The sequence below is a fragment of the Prinia subflava genome, chromosome 8, assembly GCF_021018805.1.
Source record: "Prinia subflava isolate CZ2003 ecotype Zambia chromosome 8, Cam_Psub_1.2, whole genome shotgun sequence".
In the NCBI taxonomy this organism is placed as follows: Eukaryota; Metazoa; Chordata; class Aves; order Passeriformes; family Cisticolidae; genus Prinia; species Prinia subflava.
The window spans coordinates 28817292-28843525 of record NC_086254.1 but is presented as its reverse complement, the minus strand read 5'-3'; the positions used below and the strand labels follow the sequence as shown (position 1 = coordinate 28843525).

General features: G+C 50.0%; 2 protein-coding genes and 1 non-coding gene across 8 annotated transcripts in view; all 3 read left to right on the top strand.

Annotated features, from left to right (window-relative positions):
• Positions 1–4134: 4134 nt before the first annotated feature.
• On the top strand, positions 4135–18916 carry TPD52L2 (TPD52 like 2). Of its 6 annotated transcripts, XM_063404358.1 has the most exons (9): positions 4144–4281; positions 4646–4785; positions 5802–5950; positions 6765–6824; positions 8276–8335; positions 12307–12408; positions 17889–17937; positions 18019–18067; positions 18151–18916. In XM_063404358.1, exons 1-8 carry the CDS (start codon positions 4263–4265, stop codon positions 18052–18054), a joined length of 615 nt encoding a protein of 204 aa, XP_063260428.1. In that variant the 5' UTR covers positions 4144–4262; the 3' UTR covers positions 18055–18067; positions 18151–18916. The 6 variants fall into 6 exon arrangements, with proteins under 6 accessions (XP_063260426.1, XP_063260428.1, XP_063260425.1 ...); XM_063404356.1 differs by lacking the exon at positions 18019–18067 and having other exon boundaries at positions 4135–4281; positions 4673–4785; XM_063404355.1 differs by lacking the exon at positions 18019–18067.
• Positions 18917–22087: 3171 nt separating this feature from the next.
• Positions 22088–22159, top strand: TRNAE-CUC (transfer RNA glutamic acid (anticodon CUC)). Its single transcript has one exon. It is a non-coding gene; the product is annotated as a tRNA-Glu (tRNA).
• A 263-nt stretch (positions 22160–22422) lies between these two features.
• The window catches only part of DNAJC5 (DnaJ heat shock protein family (Hsp40) member C5), a 30650-nt gene continuing 26838 nt past the window's right edge, over positions 22423–26234 (top strand). Inside the window, exon 1 of the mRNA XM_063404352.1 lies at positions 22423–22503. The gene's annotated coding sequence lies outside the window, so the exon portion shown is untranslated. The remainder of the gene's footprint in view (positions 22504–26234) is intronic.

The following is a 26234-nucleotide window of genomic DNA, read 5'->3' as shown; positions in this document are numbered from 1 at the left end:
CCCTGAGACATTCTTGGTCATGGGGATGTGTTTGTGGGCAGCAGGGTGCTGCTGTGGGGCTGGAGTGGGACAGCCCCTCCTGTCCCACAGCGCTGGTGGCTCCCTGAACTCTGCTGTGACTGCAGAGATAAGCAACGTCACCCCAAATGCTGCTGGGGGAATCCCCAGTGATGAGGGTGGAAACAAGAGATGACGAGGTGGGGCCCAGAGAGAAACCCCACAGTCAGGGCAGCACTGGTGCCTGACACGGAGTACCTGGGTGCCCCCAGGAGCTATTTTGGAGCTGAGAGCAGCCAAACGAGCTGGGATAACAAAGCAGAAATTAAGGGACCCATTTCCAGGCAGAGGGGTGTGATCTTCAAAAGTGGCCTCAGAGAAGAGTCTGACTTGCTCCAGCTGAGATTGTTCCCATGGCTCCTGAGGGCATTTGTGGTGGGAACAGGGGGACTTTGGCTGACAGTGGGAAAGCCCAGCCACCAGTCAGGGAGTCACTGACATTTTCTGGGAAAGAGCAGGACGTGAACAAGAACCCCTTGGGCAGCCCGTGGGTGCAGCCTTCTGCTTGGGGTGGAGAGGTGGGAACCCCTGGGAATGCCAGGACTCCAGCCCATCCCAGACTGCTCCATGGGATGCAGCCACATGGTCCGGGTGCTTGCACCACTCCCCACACTGGCAGGGATGTGGCAAAGTGGGGGATGTTGGGGTGATCCAGGCAAGGAGCTGGGCATCCAGGGGATGCTCCAGATCCATGTCTGATGTCAGCTCCAGCAGCTGAGCCCACGTCCCCTCGGCTCATCCCCACTTGAGAGTCCCTGTACCTTCCCCAGCAGCCACGGTGGTGTCTCAGAAAGAGGAAGCGTCACCCCCGGCATCCCCCCCATCCTCCGGGGGCTATTTTGGGTCTGGAGGAAAGCGGAAGGCAGCACCGGGCAGGCAATGCCCTGCAGCACGCAGGGGCCAGTGGTGGATGGGGAAAGAGGAACCCCAACACAGCCCTGCACCCCCGTTCCCACCTGTGGGATGAGGAAAGAGGATCTGTCTCACCTGAAGAATAAAAGGTTTTTGGGGGCCACACAGGGGGGGCTTGGGCAGTTCCCAGGGTGGTTGCAGGGGATCCTCCAATGTGTCCAGCTCCCAGCTCCTGCCTTTGTGACCCAGGGGCAGGTTGTGGTGCACACACCATTTTTCAATGCTGGTTTTTGCTCTTAAACATGTGATTTGCCACCAGTGCCCAGGTAAATGTTAGCCTGTGTGGCTGCATGTGTGGATGACCCAAGGAAAAGTCAGGGATGCAACCATGAGTGGGAGTTAACTCTGGTGGGGAGACACGGATAGATGGATGGATGGATGGATGGATGGATGGATGGATGGATGGATGGAAGGAAGGAAGGAAGGAAGGAAGGAAGGAAGGAAGGAAGGAAGGAAGGAAGGAAGGAAGGAAGGAAGGAAGGAAGGAAGGAAGGAAGGAAGGAAGGAAGGAAGGAAGGAAGGAAGGAAGGAAGGACAGGCAAATGGATGTGCAGATGGACACAGGGATGGACAGACAGGGTCCAGTTGCACCCACACTCTGCAGGAGGCCATCCAGCTGTGCTTCCTCCCCATTGCATCCCCGGCTGATGCTGTCCCCAGTGTCAGCCCCAGGGATGGGACATTGCCCGGGGCGCAGTGGGAACAGGCACTGCAGTGAGGGGAGGACAAGCAGAGCCACAGGCTGGCCGTGGGCCATCAGCGCTGCCTCTGGGCGGTGATATCTCTGCAGAGCAGAGATAGCCCCACCGACCGCGCCTCCTGCTCGGGGGATGCTCCCTTAACACCTCCGTTAACGCCTGGGGATCGCGGCGGGCCGGGAGAAGGTGATAGGGGCTGTATCCGCCGGGGCAGGCTCGCTCCCCGCTCCGCCGGGGCGGACACCACCGGCACAGGGAGCCGGAGCCCGGCCCGCTCCGCTGGGCCCCTTTCAGCCGCGGGGAGGAGCGGCGGGGGAGCAGAGCCCGGCGGCTGTGCACGGGCAGGGAGGGAATCTAGGTCAGGGCTTGCTTTAAAAGGGGGCACAGAGCCCAGAACGCGGCGGCTTCCAGCGAAGCCACGGAGCAGCGGCGCCTGCCCGAGCCCGGCGCAGACACCGGGAACGGGAGCTGGGGAATGTCGGTGCTCACCGGAGCATCCCCACCCCGGCCGAGGACCCCCGCGGGCGCTGCTTCTCGTGTGCGTGGCCGCTCACGCAATTCCTTGCTTTGCTGGGAAACTGTGGTTTGTTTCTACCCCTACTACCCCTGCAGGACTGGAAAACAACGCGGTGCCCGGGGACATGCCCTTCTCAGAGCCACATATGCCTCCCAGTGGCACAGGGAGATGCCACGCACCTCCCGAACGAGACCGTCAAACGAGCCCCGTCCTTCCCGCCCGCCTCCACACGGCTGGAAGAGCGTCAGCGAAGGGAACTCGCCCCAGGCCTGACATTTCTGCATTCGCCAGCAAACGGCCAAAAAAAAAAGCCCCAACCAAGCAAAAATCCCGGTGGCAGCAAAAAGGGAACCGGGGAGATGTGAAGGGTGCGGAGCTGTGGCTGCCAGGGTGAACAAACGCCTCCACAGACATTTTGCCCCCCAAATAACTGCCCAGCCCTAGGAGAGCCCCAGCAGATCCAAACACACAAAAGGGATTTGTGTGATTTTATTTTCCCCCTCTCTCCAAATAGGATTGCCCTGTACTTCCCAACATCCTTCAAGGTCTTGGGATTGGGGAATGATTAAGTTGGCACCACGATGCATTTAATTAAAAGCCAGAGCCTGAAGGTAGAGGGAAATCAGCTGCTGGAGCAGGGGATTTTTGGAGGGCAATCCCGTGAGGCACAGCCCGATCCCTGGCTGCTCAGGGAGGCTGGACTTGGCAGAGGGCTTTGCGCCTGGCAGAGCTGGCAGAGGCCACGGCAGTCCCTGTGAGCCGCAGCCCTCCTGGCTCCTCCTGCCGCAGCCACCTCTCGGGGCCAGATTTTCAGGAACTCAGGCTCTGGTGAGCCTGGAAAAATCCAGATTTTTCCCATGGGCTCAGCATTCGGCCACTCCCTGGGTTTCCACTGAGCTCAGCTTCGAAATGAGGTGCGTGTCAAGGCTTCAAACTTCACAATAACCCTTAAAAAAATCCCCAGTAAAAAGTTAAGCTATTAAAGTGCTCCCTGACCTTCCAAGACCAAGCAGGCAGATGGGGGTCATGTGCTGTGCTCCAAAAGGGCATTTCCAGGAGCTCTTGTGGGGGCAAACCCTCTGCTCGGATGACAAGGTGCTGATGGAAAGGGCTCTGACAAATTCCATTTCCCCATCTATATTCACTTCCCTTTTCATGCCTCATCCTGGGGAACCCGAAGAGACAGGGGAAAAGGCTCTGAAAATGAAACGAGGCCCCAACCCAGTGGGATTTTCAGGGAAAGGATTGCAAAATAATTGGAATATCACACCGGGAGCAGGCACCCAGGGCAGGCTGGGGGTGCTGGCAAGGCTCCGGGCACCACCGCACCTAACGGGAGCCCCAAACCCCGAAGGTGGGGTGAGGGCACAGGCAGGCGGCTCGTTACGGTGCTGAATGATCAGCGCTAATTAATGAGCCCGGTGGGAGGCTGGGGCCTCGTACAGAGCGGCCGGGCCGTGGCAGGCGGGGAAGTCTCCGGTACCCTGTGCCGGTGCTGCCCCATGGCCGCGGTGCCCAGTGCCGGTGCTGCCCGGTGTGTCGGGCCGTGCCCCGTGTCCCGGTGCCCCGTGTCCCGGTGCCCCGTGTCCCGGTGCTGCCCGGTGTGTCGGGCCGTGCCCCGTGTCCCGGTGCTGCCCGGTGTGTCGGGCCGTGCCCGCTGTCCCGGTGCCCCGTGCCGGTGCTGCCCGGTGTGTCGGGCCGTGCCCCGTGTCCCGGTGCTGCCCGGTGTGTCGGGCCGTGCCCGCTGTCCCGGTGTCCCGTGCCGGTGCTGCCCGGTGTGTCGGGCCGTGCCCGCTGTCCCGGTGCCCCGTGTCCCGGTGCTGCCCGGTGTGTCGGGCCGTGCCCGCTGTCCCGGTGCCCCGTGCCGGTGCTGCCCCCTGCCCTCCGGCCGCGCTCACGGCATCGCCGGGCCCCGCCCGGCCGCGCGGTCCCCCCATGACGTCACCCGTGTCACCGTCACCGTGGCGACGCGGCGCTGACGCGCTGTGCCCGCGACCCTCCCCGGAACGGGCGGGCGGCGCGCGCTGAGCGCGTCACCGGGGGCGGTGGCGGCGGCTGGACGGGCCCGGGGCGCTGCCATGGAGAGCGCGAACCAGGGTACGGGCCGGGGCTGCTGCCGGGGGCACGGGGGGAGCCCGGGGACGGCGGTGCGGGAGCTGCCGCTGCCGTGATGGGGGACGCGGCCCCGGGGATGCGGGGCGGCCCCGGGGATGGGGGAGCGGCCGGGGGTCGCTGCTTAGCGCCGCTTCCCTCGCCGGGCCCCGTCCCCACCCACGGGAGCTGTGAGGGCGCGGAATGCCCGGTGCTGCCGCCGGTTCCGATCGATGCTCGCGGAGGAAACTCCAGCGGAGGTTTCTGTTCCCCTCCCCGCAGCTCCGCCGCCTTCCCCCGCCCCGCTTTGCATAACGCGCCTCGCCTGCCGCTTGCTTATTGAGTGCCCTCTGCTCCTTGTCTGCGACAGATATCAACCTTAACTCTCCCAACAAAGGTCTGCTGGCCGATGCCATGACAGATGTGCCCGTGGATAACGCGGCCCGGGGCGCTGCGCCCGAGGGATTGACCCTGGCCGAGGAGGAGGAGCTGCGAGCCGAGCTCGCCAAGGTAAGGGCAGCCCGGTTCTGCTGGGAAGGAGCTAACAGGAGCCACAGGGGCAGGACTGGGTGTTTTGTTGTTGGGGTTTGTTGTTTTGGTTTTGAATTTTGCAGTGTTACCTCTGGGTCTCTCAGCTAATTGTTAAAATGCACAAAGCTGGCAGATACTTCAAACGCTGCGGTGTGTTGTTTGCTCTTTCCCAGAGCAGCCTAATTTAGAGCTCTAAGGAAATAAGTAGCTTTTGATGCCATGGGCTCCGTGTAGGATTTTAGCTCCATGTGAAGTGAGAAAACACTTCAGGCAAATACTAAGCAAAAGAAAGGCATTTTTCCTTAGGAAACAGAAACATTGGAGCAATTAATGAGCTTTTCTTCCTACCTTTTTCTCTTAAATATTTATTACACTTTACAGGCAACTCTTTTTGGTGCCTATGTACTTTCAATGAGCTGAGGGTTTGTAATGTAACATCCTAAAGTTTGAGCACCTTTTGGAGTTTTCTGAAACGTGGCTGAAGATAATTGCAGCTTCCTGTGAGAATTGTGGTGGTTCTTTGAGTTGCAGGTTGTGGCAGGGGAGGACTTTGCTGCCCTGGGTGGTCATGCAGGGCTTGCTGAGCTGCAGCTAAGGTGGAAATGAACCCACTCTGCCTGGAAACAGCTCCAGAGTACTTTGAAAGTGTTATAAGAACGATCTCTGAGGAAAAACTCTTTGCTTTAAAGACATCAGAGGAAAAGAAACATAAGATAAAATCTTAGTTAATAAGATTTGGCAACTGAGTCGTGTCTACTGCTGAAATTACAATACAAGGAATGGGTTCCATTCATCTCAGTGTCACTAAGTAACCAGTCCAGTGACTTTTATGAAGTCTGAGTGGTCCTCCCATTCCAACACAGTTCGTGTTGAGTTGAATAATTCATCTGATGTGCTTCCCAATTTTTAAAATTAATGTTAATGAAATGTTGCTAGATTTGAGGGATGTAAAAAACTAAACTATGATTTGAGACAAAACTCTGCCTTTCCCTAAGGTTGAAGAAGAAATTGGTACTCTCAGACAAGTTCTGGCTGCCAAAGAGAGACACTGTGGAGAGCTGAAGAGGAAGCTGGGTCTGACTCCCTTGGATGGGCTAAAGCAAAACCTGTCCAAAAGCTGGCACGATGTCCAAGTCTCCAACGCGTAAGTGTTGCTTGTGACACACCTGTGTTTGTCTGGGACTCTGGGTGACATTTCCCAGCAGGGTACTCCAGAGTTCTTTTGAGTGGCTGGAGGTTTCTCTTCTGTTTGGTTTATGGAGTGAAAGGCACCTAAAAAAATCGTTTTTGTGTCTGTGTAAACTGGACTTTTCATATCTGTGATCAGGATAAATTGTTGCTAGCTTCTCTTTCCCATGGTGTTAGAGATCTGTATCACTCCTACTGGTTCAGTTTTCTTATTTCTGCCCGTTCTTTGAGGCACAGGCAGCTGCTCCCTTGCTCTGAACTCAGGCTCAAAGAGAAGTGCAAGCAGTTTCACAGCTTGTGCCAGTTCAGAAGCATTCCCTGGGTCGTATAACCTGAATTAAAAGCCTGCACTTCCTAGGGAAAAAATCTGTGGTATTACTGTGCTTCACCAGTCATCTTGACCTAAATATGTCAAGTGAGACTGTTCCTGAACAGGCATTAAGGGTATGGTCACTGCTGTGCTTGCCAGTGCCAAAAGGAGGGTCCATCAGGTAAGTTTGGCCCTGCACTGGGTGTCAGGGACTCTGGGTGCTCATGGGGGCATCACTCAGGCTAAAAAGTCTTCTGTAACCTAACTGGGGTTTGGAGTTATTGACAGTGATACTGCAGAGCTGATCACTGAGCTGTTCATCTTGCTGTTTATTCTTTTCCTCATCTTCCCTCCTCTGTCCCTGCCCCATTTCTGTTTTTCCTTTGTCACTGGAATCTGTGTCATTGTCTTCTGAAAAATGAATATTAAAGTTATATTCATTAACACTTTCTGTTTCTAGTTATGTGAAAACATCTGAGAAACTTGGAGAGTGGAATGACAAAGTGACACAGTCTGACTTGTGAGTGCCTCGGGCTCCTCAGCATCACCTCCCTGTTCCTCGCTGCCTTCCCTGATCTGTGCTGCTCCTTGTTCTCCCAAGGCATCAGGGCTTGCTTGGGAGCTGGAGGCAGGGTGAAGCAGGATTGTTACTTCCAGCATGCCTGGCTTCCAGCTAGAAACATCCCTCAGTTGCAGAGGAGATGAGTAAATGTTTCTGCCATCATCTCTGTCATGGTCTTGCTATTGCAGAAGAAAAATTCCAATCAGTTACCAGACCACATTTTGTATGAAAAAAAAAAGGAGGGGACAAAAATTTAACCACAATTTCCCTTCAGCTGGTAATTGGTAGGTTAGTCTGTAGTTTCAGGTGTCTTATTAGTGAACCTTTATTGTGAAACTCTATCTCTTCTCATCATGAATGTGGTAGGAATCAGTTTGACTGTTGCCTTTCTGTATGGCCACCAGGGAGAGAAGCAGCTGGAGGTGCTTCCCCATAGCTGGAATTAGGGGCTGTGCAATTTCCAGTGTGTTAATGAGCTTCTGGATCTGCTGCATTGGGGTGTGACCCTTTTCCCAGTGTCAGCACTAGAAATCCATGAATTTTAATCTTTGCTGTGTATCCAAGCAGGTGACAAATGCAGACAAAGAGCATCTGGCTATTTTTGCTTCTGGAATATATTCTTTAATTGTATTAGAGCTCTATGATATTAGACACGAATCATCGATTCCTGCTGCATAGCTGAACCTAAGGAGCCCTTGAGTGCATTCTGTGCTGAAGTTTCTCTCCCTTTGTCTTGTGTTGAAGGAGATTGTTTAGCTAAGAGGAAAACGTGGATTGGGAGCATCACATCGTGAGGCAAGGTGGCACTGATCTAACTGGGGCAAGTGAATTCTGGGTGATCAGTCCCCTCCTATGAGCACCTCTGTGTTCTCTCTGAGGTGGCAGCAGCCACCTTCTGTACTGTGTGTTCTGTACCTCCAGTGTTAGTTGTCACAACCCTTAAGGTTCTGGTTTTGTGTAGAGAAACATTATTTCTAAAGATCAGAAAAACAAAAGTTTAATTGTCTGGTTCCTGCTGTATTGGTAAAATACATCTTTGGGTGTGGTAGTTTGATTTTTTTGGCCTTAAGGGTTCATTGCTCTGTGCTTTTAATACAAACCAGCAACAGAACATGTAGGAAGGGAGCAGAAGATGCAAAGATTTTCATTTCCTGACACCTTTTAAACTTCAGGCTTTGTTTCTTTGTGCACAGTGTTTGAACATGCTTAAACAAAAGAAACTGGGGCTTAGGTGTCTCTCTGCCTCTCAAACAGTTCTTTTCCTTCTGGCTGTACCAGAGAGGCTGAAGCTGTTGTCGGAGGAATAAAGCCTCTGATACTGTAATTGTAATGAGTCATAATGTAAAAAGTGTGAGAAGAAACATCTGTAGTGATCCTGGAGCTGTCTCTAACCTCAGTTGTGTTTGTAGATATCTTTCAGCCAGCAGCACACTGGAGGACTGGAATGAAAAATTAACTCAATCAGAAGCGTGAGTGTCTTAACCTTCAGCCTTAATAAATGCTTTCCTCTGCCAGTCTGCTGCCACTAACTCTGCTGTGCCCCTGCTCCCAGTCCTCTGCTTTCACTAGATCTACCTGGACATTTATCTTTCCTAGCTTTTACTTTTTTAACCCAGTAAATGCCTCTGCTGGGAGAGGGAGCTTTTCCTCAGGTCAGTATCCAGCTGATACTCTATAAATGCCTGCCTGGTCTCAGGAGATGGCTGAAATCCCTGGGTAGCTGAGACCTGTGTGCCACACATTACACCTTCAGCTGAGAAGCTGTAGAATAGCCAGACTGACTTTCTTGTCACCCCAACATGCTCTGCAGGGTGCAGGAGCTTTGCTTTCTGCTGTGGTACCTGATGAGAATAGAGCTGTAGTGTCCACAGCAGTTTCCTGTCATGTTGGGGTCACAAATAGACTCAAACAGCTTAAACCTCACAGCTGTTCTACTCCAGTTGTTGAATGCAAATCTCTTTTAGATGTGCTTTTACTAAATGCCTGAAATTAAATTCTCATCTGGACTAAATTATGGAAGGATGTTATTTAAGTTGGCCTTTGTCCTTCTCACTGTGTCTTTCCCACAGTATGTAGGGCAACCCCTTACAATGCTGCAGTGGGACCAGGTAGCTTTTGTCATTATTTTCTGAGCTGATTTAAACTGGGGAGGTAGGTCTTAGATGTGAGCCAGCTTTTCCTGTTCTCTGAAGTGGGTATAAAATGCAGTCCTTGGAGCTGGCTGGTTATCAGCACCATGTGTGAATGCACAGTTTTCTTCCTAACACGGGTGAAAGAGGAGCAGAGATAAAATGTAGGAGTAGCAGAAAAATCTTTGAAGTATGCAGGTCTGCTTTCAACTGTGTTTTCAAGATTAAGAAGCTGTAAACTGCCACCATTTCACTTGCCAATAGAATGACCTTGGGTTTTGTGCTTGCTGACAGTGGCTGACTCCAGCGGTGTTCCGAGTCCCTCCCTGGGTGTGTCTGCTAGAATAGAAAACTTCTGGTGATATCTGTTTCCTTGTACTTCACAAGCACCAGAAATGTGGCGGAAATGTGCTTTTGTGGAGCACTGAGGGCCTGAAGAGCTGTGGCACCTTAGCTTTCCTGCTTGCTTTGGCACTGGACAGAGCGACAGTCAGTGCTGGCAAGGCAGAGACTGAAACAGAGACGTGAGGGGGCTGGAAGCTTCCAGCAACATTTCAGAAATCAGTCGGAATTTCTGTTTCTCTAAAGTTCAGTGAGTCCAAAAAGGCAAGTTCAAGAAGCCCAAGGGTGAGGTTTTATTCATATATTTTGGGGATTTTTATGCAAATGGACTGTCTTTCATGTTTCAGTGCTGCTCTGCTCTGTAACTAACAAAGCTCTTGCGTGAACTGGGAATGGACCTGACTCCTGACCTTAGGGTGCTTTTGTATGCTGTGGAATTTCCTGGTGTTTGCCATTCCTGGCCACAGACTTTCCCTCTGCAAGCAGTACACAAACAGGGCAAAACCCACCCCAGTCTGTTCCTAGATCCAGTTTCACTGTAACCAGAATGTGAGGTGACTTACACGGTTTGTGTCGTTAGCCAGACAGTTCAAATGGTGATTGCTGGATAAAAGTAAGTGAGAGGAAGCTGGTGTTAATGGATAAAGGAGGATTTGAGGGTGCAGATTTCATTCCTTCCTGGCAGGGTTTATAGGAGAGGGGTGCAGTGAAATGCTGGAATACCACGGGATGAACAGCACAGGGCAGAGATCATCTCTGCAGCTTCTGCTGCAGCCAGTTGCCTGTGAGTAAAATGGGGTATTAGCCACAGCTTATGTTTATTACTCCCAGATTTGGATTATTCCACTGTGCTTTGTGCTGGAGCTAAGGGAAGAAAATGAGTGCTTGTGAATTTACACCTGTGGAAAACCAGGCTGTGCCACTTGCAGGAGAAGAGTTGCAACTTCTAGGTCAGGGCTGGGTGTAGTTAAGTTGCATTAAAGCTTCATATAAGCTGATCCCTGGCTGTCACAGCTGCAGCTCCACATGTGTGTGTGGTGGCAGTTCTGGGTTACAGAGCTGCTCATCTCCCTGTGCTTCCCAGGCTGTGCCTCCTGCCTGGCAGCAGTGAGGTGTGTACGTGTGTGTGGGAGCTGTGGATGCAGGACTAGGCTGGCCATCTGATCCAGCTGCTGCTTTTTTGTGCTTCCAGGTTTATATTTAATCCAGATTGTTGCCTTGATCTAGATTGCTGTGCCAGCACAAGCAGTTGTGCTGAAGGAAGGAGCACACTCAGGCAGAAGCAGCAGCACTCAAGTGTTTGTTCTTCAGTTATATTAAAAATTCTGCTGTCAGATGTGGAAAACACTTGGAAAATCTCTGGCCTTTATCTGCTGAAGCTGGGGATAATACCTGGAATTTTGCAGTGTGAATGGCACGAGGGTATCCTTTGAGGCTGTAAACCTCAGTGCTGAGCTCTGAGTGCCAAGCAGACCTAGAGTCAGCACTGCATACTTTGGTGAGCACGAGGTCCTCGATATTTGTTAGGCAGCTGTAAATCAAATCCCATGACAGAGCTCAGCCAGGGAGGAGCCTGGCTGCTGAAGGCAGGGATTGAGACCCTCCTCAAACACAGTACTTGCAATAGGAAGGCAATCCCTGTATGAGATCAAGCAGCTTTGGTGCTGATCAGTTCACTCCTAAACTGTGCTGAGGTGCAAAAATTGTGCTGTGCATAGGCAGTGTTGAGGCCTTGCTGTTGGGACATGCTCAGGTCCTTCTGGAGCTGTTGACTTCAAGAAGAATTGGTCTCAAAAATGTGTAGGTTATAGGAATTCTCTCTGAGAAGCAGGAGGAAGGAAGGAAAAGCTGATGCAGTTTTACCCTGTTCTGCCTAAGTCTTGTGTATAGTCGTGATTCAGAAATACTTGGCTGTGATATTAATGAAAAAACAAAACAACAAACGAACATGTAATTGGAATTGCTCAAATCCAGTTCTGGTGCTGTGGTGCTGTCCATGCACTTCTGCCTGGAGAGGAGATGTGAGTAAATCATCTGTCACCGTGGTGTTTGTAGCCAGGGGAGCTCAGGCATGAGAGAACATTAAGCTGTTTATAATGTCCTTCTCCTAAATGTCCTCACCAGGCAAAAAATCTTAAGCTGAAATATTTGGAATAAGAAAAGCATAAAATGTTGAACCTGTTTTCCAGCCTGAGCCTTTTCTTTATAGTCTGAAGAATGACATAAATCTAGATGTTAATCATCAACTGTAGAATAGTTTAGAGAGAATGAATTAATGAAAGTGACACAAAGAATCTTTGTTCCTGAGATTAGTCTCATCTGAAGAAAACAAAGGTTCTCAAGTGTCTCCAGTTCAGGTATAAACTCAAATAATCAGCTGACAAATAAAAGCTGTCAGCCTTCTTACCTATTGTGGTTAATGGTAACTGATAGGAAACTTCTTTACCAATTTATTTCTAAACTGCTGCTGTAGAGCTAATGCTGATTCCTGCATTTCTTTTCTGTATGATGGTGATGGTCTTGCTTCTTGCCTCTTTCCTCCAAAACATAATGCCACAAGTGCTATGGCTTCCTCAAGGCTGAAAGGACAGAATGGAATAGGCTCCTAGATTTATTTTCTTCAGAACACAAAATGATGGCTCTAGAGCAATTAGGCTACAGTGCTGTGGTGTTAGAACTTCCATGTGGAAAATTGGTTTTTCCTTGGTTTTTAGCAAATATTTGTTGATTTAAGAACATACGGTCAAAAGTATGAGGTGAGCGTATGGAAAGGTTAATCCTACACTTAATGCTTGTAAAACTTCAAGTATTTGAATATAAGGAAATCTGGAAGTGGCTCTTTCAGTGAAGTCAGTGCAGCTCACTAACCCAGCTTCTTTCCTGTAATATGTGGTCCTTTTTCAAAATGGGGGGGGACTCTTTTGGATCCAATCTATTGGTTCAATCTATGATATTTTTTTTCCCTGTAGTTACAAGAAGACCCAGGAAACCCTTTCCCAGGCTGGACAGAAGACTTCAGCAGCCCTTTCCAATGTAGGTTCTGTTATCAGCAGGAAGCTTGGTGACATGAGGTAAGATTTCTGCTTTGCACTCTGGGCTTTGATCTTGGTTTCAAACAGGAATGGGGCTTTAGACAATAACTAGGCTTTCTTCCATTTTTCTGCTTAGTTGGCAGCACGTTGCTGTTGATGGACTGCCACCTTCTGTGTGGCCCTGTGCATTGTAGTTTAGGACAGATTGAACTCTTATTGAAGACTTACTGAGGGGAAAAGCCTATTCTAAAGCATTTAAGTTTGGTTTGGTTTAGGAGAACTGAACAAGCATTTTTAGCAGCCTTCCCCCTTTTACTGAATCATGTGGATTCAGTACAGCTTTTATATCATATGTAAGAAATTAGAATTACAATTTCCCTTTTCCATTTCGTACTGGATTATGGAGATGTGTTTTCTCAGTGTAACTGCTTTGGATTAGAGAGGGGTCATCCCTCCTGTGCTCTGTTATGATTAAAAACAAGCAGGGAAAATTCTGTTTGCTGCATTCCATGTGGTTTCAAGCCCCGGGTGTTGACATTCCGTGGAGAAGGGCAGCATGTCTTCCAGGCACAGTTATGCCTTGTTGGTTAGAAACTATCACTGATTCAGAAGATTATGACAGCATTAAAAATTTGTTCTGTGGTTGGGGTTTATCTCCATTCCTTAACCAGATGACCACTGAAATAATTGCAAATTTAAACCTCTCCAAACTGCCAGAGGGACAGGTTGTCCTGGCTGAGGTTTTTGCTCTGTGAATTTCTCAGCTGTACAAAGCTCAAGGTTAGAATAGGTGATTTAGCTGCTCCTCAGAACCTTAAGCTAAAGGTTTCTTCCCCACTGATGGTAACATCCACATTTTTCATGCAGAACCCCTTGACCACGTTTTTCTTGGATTTGAGAGCTAATTCTGGATGTACAGCCTGTCTAGGTTACTAAGGAAGGATTTTTAGAGCTTGTATTTAACATGCTGTCTCAAACCTTGGATTGAATGGGTAGCTGTCATTCTTTGTAGGGAATTTCCTATTCCACTGTGGCTGGGAGTATCCGAGTGGTAAGAACTTGTTGGCCTCTGATCACATAGTACTGATTTATTCTGGTTCTGTCCTCAGTGAGTTAGTTACTGTGTTCCTGGGGGGTATTTTTTGGTGTTTTCAGTAGCTCACATCTCTGAATTTGGCAGAGGACTAGCTGGCTTCCTACCCTTTCCAACATTCAGGTTTTAACTTTCCTGGAAACTCCCTAGTCTGCTGGAAAAAGAGACTCATGTAATCACAGCAGATTACAGATACTGGCACAAGATGTGGTGGGAACACGTTGTGCCAAACTGATAAGTAAATTTTGGGCCTGGTTTCTGCAGTCTGGCCAGGCTGTTGCAGCAAAGGAATGGGAGCTGTGCTTTTTTTGGGACCACATGGGGAACTCCTGAACCAGGGCTGCCACAGGCAGAAGCTGTTTTTACAGGCTTGGTCCTGCCTGTGGTTTTTGAGTTGGGAGAATGAATGCAGGTCATGCAGCTGCTGAAATGTTTGTGCCATCCCAGGAGCAGGTGATGGAGGAGGGGATCCTGAGGTGCTTTCCTGGTGGCAGAGCTGGGCAGGCACAGTCACTGTCACAACTGGCCATGTAATCAGCTGGCCCAGGCACGAGCCAGGCCTTTGCAACAATGGTTTTTCTCAGCTTCAACATCTGCATTCCTTTTTATAGCTAATAACTTGGGTGAGGTGTTATGAAATAGAGGCAGCTTCTGCCTTATCACTTGGGAATCCCTGCCAAAGCTATTTCAGCAGGATTTTTATATGTGGCCCTGCAGGGGAACACAGTAATGATTTTTTTTAAAGACTTTCAGTTTTTCTCTGCATATATAAACAGACTTCTATCTCCTGTGCTGTGTCCAAGTCTTCCTATTTCTGATACTGAAGAAGGTTTAACTCTGAGCATAAGGTTTTGCAGGAATTGCCCCACTTGTCACCCTTGCCAGGTGAACTCTGGTGTTCTGATCCGTGATCAGAGCTGACGAGGAGTGAAGTCTGTTGTATTGCTGTGATCACTGCTCTGAACAGTGGGATGATCTCTCTCCCAGAGAATCTCTCTTACAGGCCTTGTAGCCTACACTGACCTCCATTACCGAACTCTGTTTTGTTTCCTTCTTACACTACAAATTCACTTGTAAAGTGAGTTTATTTTCCAGCACTGGAAGTGTTGAGATAACAGAGGGGATTTCCTTGTTTAGTCAGCCTTCACCAGTTGATAAATGCAAGGAAGGCCTGATGAATGGGACAGAGGCTCTGATGCACCAAGGGTGGGGCTTAATTCCATTAAAAATGCTTGAACCAAATTGTTTTTAAATACAAGTAACATGCTAAATCTTTAGATTTGCCGTATTCTGGTCAAAATAATTTTACTGTGTGGATTGTAACCTCGGCAAGTTAATGCTGTAACCCTGTGCTCGCTGCATTAATGCTCTACTGGATTGCTCTGAGGGGAAGAAATGTACCTCAGTGGGTGGGATTTTTCAAATCTTGGCCTGTTCAGATGTCTCTGTTATCTCCACCTACAGTTAAAAAGTAAATTGGCTTTTAGACATTCTGTTCCTGCATTTTACTGATTCCAGTAAACTGCAAAATTGGAAGTGTTTTCTCTTCGTTGCTTTGTGGGTTTGTGTCCACCTGTGCACTTCATGGTGTCTGATGAAGTTTGCTGCTGTACATAATGCTACAAGCAAATTCATTATGAAATGTTAGCCTGAACCCAAAGTGCCTGCAGATTCTGGAACTGATGTAAACTTTGAATCCTTATGGAAGGAGGAAAAGGGTTACTGTGAGGTCCAGGCCAAGATATTGAACAAGGAACCAATGCTTGTGGTATTCCGTATGGAGCAGCATGGTGCATGGATGTGTTATCTGTGTTGTTCCCCTTTAGGCAAGAGTAAGTACAAAGTGAATTTATTTCACATGCAAAGGCAGCATTTCAAGGCATCTGCCCTGCCAAAGAGCTGACTTGGATATACGGGGAAATGAAACTACAGAGCCCAACATCTTCACTCTGGCTGTCAGGAAAAGCCCTTGTGCTCATTGCCAAGTACTTCACATCCAGCTTGCCATGACTGCTTCCTACTGCAGAGACAAAAATTATATTTAAATGGAATAAAAGTCTGCTCTGGCAGGAGAAGCTCCTTTAGAGCATCCTGGTAGTTTTCCTAATAAAAGTAGAAAACCTGTCTGTTGTTTCAGACTGCTGAGATGCTACTGCATTGCAAAACCCCATCCTAAAAATGGGCAACCAAGTTATAGGGTAAACATGATACCATTAATCTTTATTAACCTGCAGTGCATTTGTTCTCTGAACTGTAACTTTGAGATTTGCAGGCTTGGCAAGATAACATGAAGGTATCTGTTGCAGATTGCTCTTACTCAAGTCCTCACCAGAAGTCTGAGCAATGCTGTCTTTGTATGAGAGACTGCAGGGGGAAATGGGGGAAGGAGGTGTCTCTACCAATATGGCTAGTGCTTGGTAATACCTTCATTTTAGGAAAAAATGCTTGAAAAAACCATGTGAAAGCAATGGATGGGGGTAGGTAAAATGTTTTGGTTTGCTGTTGCACATCTACTCCTTCCCCTCCCCAGCTGGGTTTCAAGTTGATGTAGGTGCTGTTATTGCTCTTTGAGAAACATCTTAGCTTGTCTGGAGTTAATGAAAAGCATTTTCTTTGTTTGCTCCTGTGATTTATTTTGAGAGGCTTCCTCCTGGGTAGTTGACTTTGCTGTCCCATGATTCTGTGAGTGTTCCCTGTGTTTGGTGTTTAGCTCTGTGCAAGTTTCTGACCATTCCTTCCTTTTTCTCTCTGCTGCCCATGGCCTCTCCCAGGGCTCACTCCATCTCACATTCCCTTAGGTAAGATACTGTTCAAGGCTCTAAAAGAGCATTTGTTTCTGTGCCAGGCCCTTGCAGTCCTTAAAGGGGAAGCTGGTTATTTAAGCCTTGCCTAAACTTTTGACACAGATTGAGAAATCTACCACAAACCAATGCCCTGGGACTGACTTTTGTATCACAGCTGCAGTTAAATACTGCCTGTCCTATGTCTGGAAAACTAAATTCGGGGCTACAGCTGTTAAATAAGGGCAGAGAGGGCTGGCTCCTACCACTTGGGTTGTCCACAGCAGCCTGTGTGTGGACAGTGAGTGCTTCAGGGGTGAGGCTGCTTTTGCACGGGGTCAAATTGATGTTAACTTTTTCCTCCTTGTCCCAAATGCTTCCGAGCAGCGGCTACTCCATCCGCCACTCGATAAGTATGCCAGCCATGAGGTAATGTAGCACCTGCCTGTGTCTCCTGAGGGGGGCTGGGGGGAGGACAGCAGCCTCCATCACTGCTGGGGGCTTTGTTCTGCCTTGGACAACCGGCTCCTTGCTCGAGCAGACCCTTCTCTGAGCATGGATTAACCACGGCCTGCGGTTTGACTATTGAAAGGGGTTTTGAATATCTCTTAAGGTTATTAGCACCTGTCTTTTCTTGGACTAAGTGCAAGTGTTGCACCTGTACCAAAGTCTGGTTGAAGCCGGGCGCTTTCAGAGGTCCCTGAAAAGGGCAGGATGACAGTTCTGTCACAATGTATGGCACAGCCACTGCTGATACTGAGGTGAATCCTAACGGGAGCCCTCTCCTCGGCCTTCCCTCACTGCCTTAGGTGGTGACCTCCTTGCAGGAGAAATGACTGCCAGGGCTGGACAAAGCCCACAGAACTCTCTCTGTTCATCCTCTTTCCAGATCAACAGAGGTTGTTTTATGGCTGCAAATCTAAAGCAATTCCTTGGAACAAAAATAACTGAGATGAGGCGAGTCATCTCCCAGCGCTCCTGCAGCCTGGCCCGGGGGAGCAGCTCTCTGAGTAATTGCCTGGTCTGGAAGCTCAGTACAGAGCACTCCCTGAAATCCTTTGCCAGTGAAGCAGCTTGTTGGGTTGTCAAACAGCTGACCTGGTTTTCTTTGCTAGAAATACGAAGTGCTCTGATTAATTTATTACATTGTGATTTTTGTGAACATTTCCTGATGCAGATGATCACCCCTGTAGAAATAAAACTGCTGATAGGTGCAGGTACATGGCCCTTCCCTTTCCTCCCCATGGGATGTGATACAGGAAACTGAAGCCTTTGTTTTAATCCTTTCTCAGCTTTCCTTTACCACTAATTAAAACAAAATGTTTTTAGTTGGAAGCTTTTAAAGCTAAGGGCTGTTTGCTTCTCAACTGTGCCTTGATTCCCTAATGAACTAGGACTTGTTTCCCTCAACATTTTAGCTTGAGCAATTGAGTGGTATAAATGTTTTCCTTCAGAGTTTGGATGTGGTGTTCTTGCCTGGTTTTCCTGAGAGATTTGTGCCAAAGGCTGTGAGGAGCTGGAAGTGTTCTGGGTGATGGTGTCATTGCAGGGGAGTGGCCACAGAGCCCAGTCACACTGTGCCATTTGATATGGTTAAGAACTAACTTGTCTTGATTTGTTGTTTTCTCCCTTCTTCTTTCTTCAAGGAATTCTGCAACCTTCAAGTCCTTTGAAGATAGAGTTGGGACCATAAAGGTAACAGTCTTCTTTATCTTGTACACAAAGAGTGTGAAGCCTCGTGCAGAAACTTTAATTTCTGCAATGTTTTTCTTGTAGACTAGTATTCGGGCAAATGGCCTCTCAGATATGTGAAGTCTTGGCTACAGTAGGTGACCTCGACAAGGGGGAATTGACTTGGTATTCCCAGTGCTGCTTTCTTGTTGTCCTCACTCTCTTCTCTCCTTCCAGTCCCGAGTGGTGGGCAGCAGGGAAAACAGCACTGACGGCCTGCACTCCCCCTCTGGAGCTGGGGACAAGCCTCCACAAGACAACGCTCCCTTCTAGATCTGGATGTGGCTTTGCACAGCTGTGCACAACTGGAAGAGCCCCCTCCCTCCCAAACCTTCACCACAGCAACAACATGCAAATCCAAGAAGGGGCTGAGAGCCAGTCTGGAGAGATCCATCCTTCATTCATAGACACTGCTGCTGGATCCAAGTCAAATAAAGAGAATGCAAAGTTTTGTACACAAATAATATTTTACACTAAAGTTTGTAGATTAAATGTATCACTGCTGTCCTTTTGGGAGAGCGTGTAAGCTGGAGTTTCCTTGAAGTAGCTCAGAAATGCCACTGCTGTGGATGGAAACAGTTTTCCCTTGTCTGACATAGCTTGGAGCAGATACATGGCCCTGAGCAGCATGAGGAGGGCAGTAACTGGAGAAGCCAAGTGCATGGGCACCTTAGCTTCAGCTTCTGGCTCTGTTCTCTGTGTGGGCTACTCTGGGAGCTCCCAGGCTTCTCCTGTTACTGTTTTCTCTGGCTCTCATTGGAGCTGTTGGGTAAATGGGGTAAACAGTTGGGGTTTTTTCTGGGCTCCTAAAAGGTAAACTTCACTTAGCAGCTGCCTCGTTGTTACACTAATGCTCTAGCTTTAACAAAACTAAAAATCTTTATTTTTAAATGCAATGAACTTTAAAGAAATAAAGCTTAAAAACAAGCAAAAAAAAAAAAAAGCTTTGGCATATTAGGGTGATGCTCCCTTGGACTCTGAAGCTGAATTGCAAGCCTTACATCACTTACGCTTTTCTTATGATTTATTTTCTGTAGAGGAGACTGCAAGGGTTCTAAAGCTGGTTGTTGAGCACTGGAGTTTTGCGTCATGCAGTCATAGCAGCATGTTTATAAAGCCAGTTCTTGTGTTAAATTCAGTGGTGCACTCTGTTTCCCGAGTGTATGAAATTTGCTTCTCCCTTCTCAGCTTATCCCTTCGTTCTTGGAGGAGGAATTTCTGCAGGCTGGAATATGGATACCATTGGAGGGACTCTGCTCTGCTTTCTGAGGGCTCCTCCAGCTGGTACATCTGGCTCTGACTGGATGGGTTTCTCAGTTGAAAGCCCCAGCTCTAATTTTGGTTTACAAAACTGGCAGAGAGTGATGGAGCTCACCCAGTCCCTCCAGGGGCTGAATGTTTTGCTCTTTTGATGTCCAGCTTCATTGCTCAAGAGCTGCCAAATTCCAAGTTTTCTCCTAGAGGCCTGATCTTATTCTAGGCAAGGTGCCTCCACATAGAAATACCTAGAGTGAGCAATTCTGTGCCTTAGAGGCGAAGTGGGACTTACTCAGGTCTTTAAACTTATGTACATATCTGGGTAGTTATAGTGGTTTATCACCCCAGAGGGACTGAACTGCCTCTGACCCTTTAGAGAAGCAAGTTTTGACACTGATTTGTTTAATCTGTGTTTCCCCCACCCCTGCTCCCCTCCCTCTGCAGACCTGGGGACATGGGATGAGATGTTAGTGGGCAGATGTACTAGGCCATAGGTGGAGTGTAGAGTGTTGTTCATGGGCACTCCTCATCTGACTGGAATTGGCCTCCCTGTGAGGAGCACAGCCAGTGAAATGGGGACTGCAGGAACTTGGGTATGGAACTGTTTCTCTTTAGGATAAAGACTGAGGAAACTTGTCAATAAAGAATTCCTTTGGGAGAAAATGGGGTGAATGTCTTTGTCTTGTTCTAACAGCGCTGAAATCCTCTCTTGAGTGCATGTTATGCACTCATCAGGTAAATACCAACTGCCTGCAGCAGCCTGAGGCAAGAAGCAAGCGAAATATTTCATCTTATCCCTCTGGCTTGTCTCCTGGCTCTGTGGATGCTCTCTCATGAAGGAATGTACTAAATAATATTTACAGTCTGATGTTTCCTATCCAAGATACTGGACACTGTTCCCAAGCTGTTTCCTGGCCTGTGCCTGTGCTCTGGGCTGGGGAGCTGCAAACTGTCGCTGGTGCTGCAGGTGAATTCCAAACTTCCTCACGCTGTTTTCCTGAGCTGGGAGCGTGGGACTGCAGTCCCAGCATAACCTTGGCAGTGGGAGCTGAGGCTGGAGAAATTTCTAATGTGGAAAAGCTGCAGCTGTGGTGCTGGCATGGCTTGACAGTGTGATAGCTCAGGGGATCAGTCGCCTCCTTGGAAGCTCTGGCAGTCGAACAGAGTGGCACGGGGAGAGTTGTGGATGGATGGCTGGAGCTGGGAGCTGCTGTCTCCAAGTCTAAAAGGGCAGTACAGAGCAAATAAATAGGTTGTGGAGAGGCCAGCAGAGATCCTCAGTGTGCTGTTTTCAGAGGAAGGATGCCCAGCTAGGCTTGAGGCATCTGCTTGGTGATGAGGGTTTGGTTTTGGTTTTGTGGGATTTGGGTGTTTGTTTTGAAGGTTGAGGGTATTTTTCCTACATCACTTCATTAGCTAAAACTACATCTCTCCAAGTGGGGCTGAGGACAGAGGGTTGGTTTGGGACCTGATCCTAGAGAAGAGATGCTGCTGGGAGCACCCCGGCTGAGGTGAGGGGAGGATAGATGGCTCCATCCCACAAAGCACATAAACAACAGAATCCACTGCAGAAAGCAGGAAGGAGCCACTTTTCCCTGCTGGCACCATGTCCCAAACCTCAGCCAAAACCACAGCAAGTGTTTCTTAAGGAATTTGACATTTATGGTCAGAGAGGGGTTGCACAACCACTCCAGCAGTGGGAGCTTGTGCTCATCCTGGCCGAGTGGGCAGTGTCCAGAGCCAAGCACTGGCCACAGGCTGCCAGCCTGGGCCCACCTGCTGCACCCCTGTGGGTGCTGGGGTGGGCTCAGCATCTCTTCCTGGGTGCAGAGTCTGTGCAAGGTCCAAGGTCAGTGCTGGGGAGCCCCACAGGTAGCTTGTGTTTCGGATGGGGAAAGGTGCAGGAGCTGGGCTGGGGATGGAGTTGGAGCAAGGAGAGGGTGTGGGTGTGTGATTCATGGTGGTGACTCTGTCGGCAAATAGGATCCATCATCATTCATGTCTTTAAAACGTGAGTCAGAGGCAGCAGACGGGAAAGGCCATTAGAGACTCATGCCAGCAGGGCCATGTCAGAGTGATGGGGGGTGACTGGAGCCAGTGTTCCTGAGGTCACCATTGCAGGGTCACCTGCTCCAGGATGCACGGGATGGGTGGAAGTCGTGCGTTTACCCAGCACTGGGAAATAGCCACGTTTCCCAGGGAACAGCCAGGAGTCCTTGGGAGCACTCCCAGTTGAGCAACTGGGAAAAAGAGACTCATGAGCTTAAAAACATCTCTTCTGCTCTAATTGTAAGCACTCGTTTTTGTTAGAGGGAACCAGCTCTGCACTGAGCTCCTGAGGACCCCAAGGGCCAGTGTGAGGCTTGGGCGGGTGGGGTGGCAGGCTGGGATTCTTGGAACGGGGCCAGGGGTGAAGGTAGTGCCCAAAGCATACTTAGAATTGGGGGTCGGTGTGCGGGCAGCACACGGGTGATGTCCTGCGGGTGTTCCGTGTGCAGCTGCAGCCCAAGACTCTGGCTCCTCCACTGTCCCGGCCTGACTGCAGCCCCTGCACCTCTGCCCCAGCCCCACAGATCCCCTTGTCACAGCCGCGGATCCAGTGCTCCCTGTGCCACGGTCACCAGCTCCTGTGGGGAGCTGCAGCCCCAGGCCTCACCGATCCTTGTGCCGCAGCCGCCAGTCCCACTGCAGATCTCGGTCTCTGTACCACAGTCACCGGCTCCGGTGATGGATGGCAGCCCCCGCCTCCCCTGTACCGCAGTCCCCGGTCCCACCGCAGCCCCAGCCTCAGTATCATAGTCCCTGGCTGGCAGAGGAGAGTGCGGCAAATACCACGATAGAAGCTCTCCAGCATCGCTCCCTGGTGGTCTAGTGGTTAGGATTCGGCGCTCTCACCGCCGCGGCCCGGGTTCGATTCCCGGTCAGGGAAGTTCTTTTTTTGCCGCGCTCTTCTTCCGCTTTTCCCGCTTCCTTTCCCCGCCCCCTCCGTTCCCATCGGGATCCCCCCGCGCGCTCCCGGCGCTGCGGCCGCGTGCCCGCGCGCGCGGCGGGGGCGCTGCGTGTGCAGGACGCGCATGCGCAGTCGGCCGGCGCCGCCCCCTCCCGTGGCCGGGTCCCGGTCGGTGTCTGGCGGCGGCGGCGGCACCGGCGCTGAGGGCGGAGCGCGCGCGCCGCCGCGACCGGGCCCCGCGCGAGGCCCCGAGGAGCCGCCCCCGCCCCGCGGGGCCGCCACCGCCCGGGGCTGTGCGGCCCCCGCCCGCCCGCGGGCCGCAGGTGAGCGCGGCGGGGCCGGGCCGCGGGCGGAGGCCAAGATGGAGCTGGTGGCGGTGGCAGTGGCGGGGGGGTGGGGTGGACGCGGCGAGGTGGGAGGACCGGGGGAGGGTGGGATGTGCCTGCCGGTATCTCCCTGCCCAGGGGCATCGCCCGCCGAGCATCCCCGCCCCAGGAACCCCCCCCGCCCCGGGAGCCCCCCGCCCCGGTCCCCGGTGGCTTTGCGGGGCCCGCGCTCCGCTCCGCTCCTGGGAGCAGGGGGAAAAACCCCGAACAAAAGGCCTGGGAAGGTGAATTCCAAATGAAAGTCATCTGTGTGTGTGGGAGCCGTGAATCACTCTGGCTCGCTCCAGAAGCTGGCGTGATTTTCCCTTTCCTTACATTATACTGCTTAATTTTTATTGAAATAATTAGTAGCCGCTCGGCTGATGAGGTGCTTAATGAATGACGTACCGGCAGCGGGAAGCAAATCCAGCCTTTATAACGTGAAACTTGCAAAGGCAGCATATTTCTGTTTATTCGTGCAGTGTCTTCTGGCTCTCAAATTAAGAATTCCGGTCAGGTAATTCTGGACATACGGAATGCAACTGGACCGAATGGAGACAGCGGATTCCCTGATAGTGCCTCGCTCCTGCTTTTGTGCTGTATCAATCCCTGACTGTTCCACACCAGTGACACAAAGCCTTGAGTTTATTAGTGGAGTGTGGGCACTGATGGAGCCGGTGCTCCCTGGGGAGCAAGGTGAAGGCCATCCTGTCTGACACGATGTAAGAGGGAAAGCCAAAGGGTTTTATCTTTTCTAGGTTTGTTTTCATTGGGGTGTTAATTTTCGTGCAGTGTGAGGTATTTGTGTTGAGCTGTCTGTGCTGCAGTAAGGTTAAAAAAAAAAAAAGGCATAAATTTCGTACATCATTTCAGACCTGTATGAAATAATCTAATTCTCCCTGCTGATGTTTGCCTCGTGCCAGCTTATCATCAGGAAAGGGAAATGATGTGTGTCTGCTTAAATACTGTGCTAGCGTGCTGCTTTTGAAGCAAAAACTTGCAGGCCGCAGTCACCCAGTGGCTGAGCAGTGGTGGTTCACCCATTTCTCTGGGTAAATTAAGCTCTCCAAAGTATGCAGAGCTGCAAGGATTTCCTTTGGAAATGCGTCAGGATTGGACCTATTTAAATTCTTGAATTGTAGCAGCCTCCTTGAAGTGGAATTTATTCTTTTGACTGCAGTTTCGTTAGAGGCATTTTCAGCTTCTCAGGCATCTGTTGGTTTCAGGCTGCTTAGGATCAGTGTTTGCATTTTTGTTTGCTTTTGATAGAATATGGTAGAATCCCAGTCTGACTAAGGGATCCTGAGAAATAGATGCCAAATTCATGTGCTTTAATGAATTAGCTCTAATAAATCAAGTGTGCTATATCCTGGGAGAGAAGAAAGAAGGAAAACAGAAGCTGGAGTGGAAGAGAAATTGACATTAATATATAGGGTGTAAGATGAAAAGAAGTTTATTTTTATTGAGCAGCTTCCTGTGGTTTTCTTGCCATGCTCTAAGGGCTTTGGAGAAATTCGTCATGTTGCTGGCAGTGCAGAATCTGCTTTGTGGAGAACTCGGGCTTTGGAGATGGGATTTTCAGCCAAACAGCTTTTTGTAAGCAGAAATAAATACTTCTCTCCCTCCCTCATTTATTTCATCTTTGGGATTGTCCACAGCCTTTAATGAAAGGGGAGATGCTGCAACATGGTCACGTTCCTCTTAAATTTTGGATGTGTTGCACTGATAAATTGCAGGCTGGAGGCTCAAGTGGAAGATTCCCCTTCTTCCCAGGGTGGCTGTGTTCTGCTATATTTAACCATCTTTCATCAGTGGGTGCCTGAAAAAAGTAATGTTTGGTGGCACTTTTTGTCTCCTGGTGTAAACCGTAGTTGGTGTTGATTATTCCCAGGAAGCATAAACACCATTTCAGTCTTTCCAAGGATCCACCTCCCGCTCTGGTGGCAGCCTGTCACAGTTTGCAGTGGGTTGTGGGCAGCTGGTTTGGTTTGTGGCTGAGGTGGCACCATCACCGACCTGGCTGCACCAGGGAAGTTGCCCAGGACGATCTGAGCCTGCCAGAGGCTGTTTTGCAGCAGGTGATAGGAGCAGGGGTTAGCAGGCAGCTGTGGCATGGACAGACTTCTCATGCCATTCTCACCGTGCTGCTGAAGGCATCTGTGGAGTCACCAAGGGAGTTTGGATCCTCATACTTTGGAAAACATGGAGCAGTATGAATGAAGAACTTTCAGGAGGGGAGTCCAGAGGAGGGCATGAAGATGCTCCCAGGGCCGGAGCAGCGCTGCTGTGGAGATAGACTGAGAGATTTGGGATTGTGCAGCCTGGAGAAGAGAAGGCTCCAAGGAGACCTTAGAGCCCCTTCCAGTACCTAAGTGACTCCAGCCCCTGGAGTGACAGGACAAGGGGGAATGGCTTCAGTGACAGAGGACAGGGTCAGATTGGATACTAGGGAAGAATTCTTCCCTGTGAGGATGGCGAGGCTCTGGTACAGGTTGCCCAGTGAAGCTATGGCTGCTCCATCTCTGAAGTGTTCAAGGCCAGGATTGGAGCAGCCTGGTCTTGTGGAAGGTGTTCCTGGCCCTGGCAGTGGAGTGGAACTAAATTATCTGCAAGGTCCCTTCCAAACCAAAGCAGTCTGGGATTCCATGAGCCCAACTGCACCAGCGTTGATGTGGAACCCTCACAGGTTCTGTGTTTGGCAGGTGGTGGTTGTCAGCACTGATGCTGTTGTTATTCATTTTAGTTCCTCTCATGGTGAGCTTCAAGAAGGATTCTTATCTGTGTTAAACAGTGTGATAGGGAGTATGAATGGAAGCCTAACTTGATTACTTTAGAAAACATGTTTTAGGTTAAATATAAAAGTTGCTGTTCTGACTCTGTTTTTTGAATTAATGAACTCAGTTGCCAGAATATCCTCTCTGGGAAAGCAGGCACAACTGAAGGCTCGAAGTGCCTTCAACAAATCCTGTCTATCCATCGAATGACTTGACTTAGAACAACAGTGCTGTAACTGGCCTCTGATATTAGCCATATTTCCCTCTTTTATCACTTTGCCAGTTTGTAATCTTTTTTTAAGTATCGTTAGTGTTAATAATCAAATCAAAATATTTTTCAGTATGTCTGGAGATGGGTTGCCAGAACTTTTCTGCGGAGCTTATACCCAGACTGAGCTCTCCAGCACCTCCCCAGAGCATCCAACTGGCATCTGCTGGCAGCTTCACTGCTCTCCTGTCAAACCTCAAACAGGGGTTAATTTAAGGCAGTTTTGATACATTAACTGTTTGCTCTCCAGCTGTGCAAGTCCTCTTTGTTTGGCTTTGCCTCTGCCTGGGAAGATGAGGATCTTCTGTCACTCTCCACTGGCCTGAGGAAAAGGAGTTTTCCTTGTTTTCCAGGAGCAGGAGTGTGTGGCTTGGCCATGGCTGGGGTTCTGTGAGGTGACCCCCACGTCCTCAGCAGATGGCACAGAGTCCTGCAGTGAGCCTGTCCCCTGTCTCACACATGGCACCTTGGGACAGCTGGGTCATGGCAGAATCCAGAGTGAGGGATGAGGAACATCACCAATGCCCAGGACCAAGGCAAAGGGTCGCCCTGTTTGTTTTGAACCCGAAGAAGTTGTTTTCCAGGTGCTCTGGTAATTGAAGTAGTTTGAATTAAGCAGTGCTGATGGTGGTTGGTTAACCAGTGGC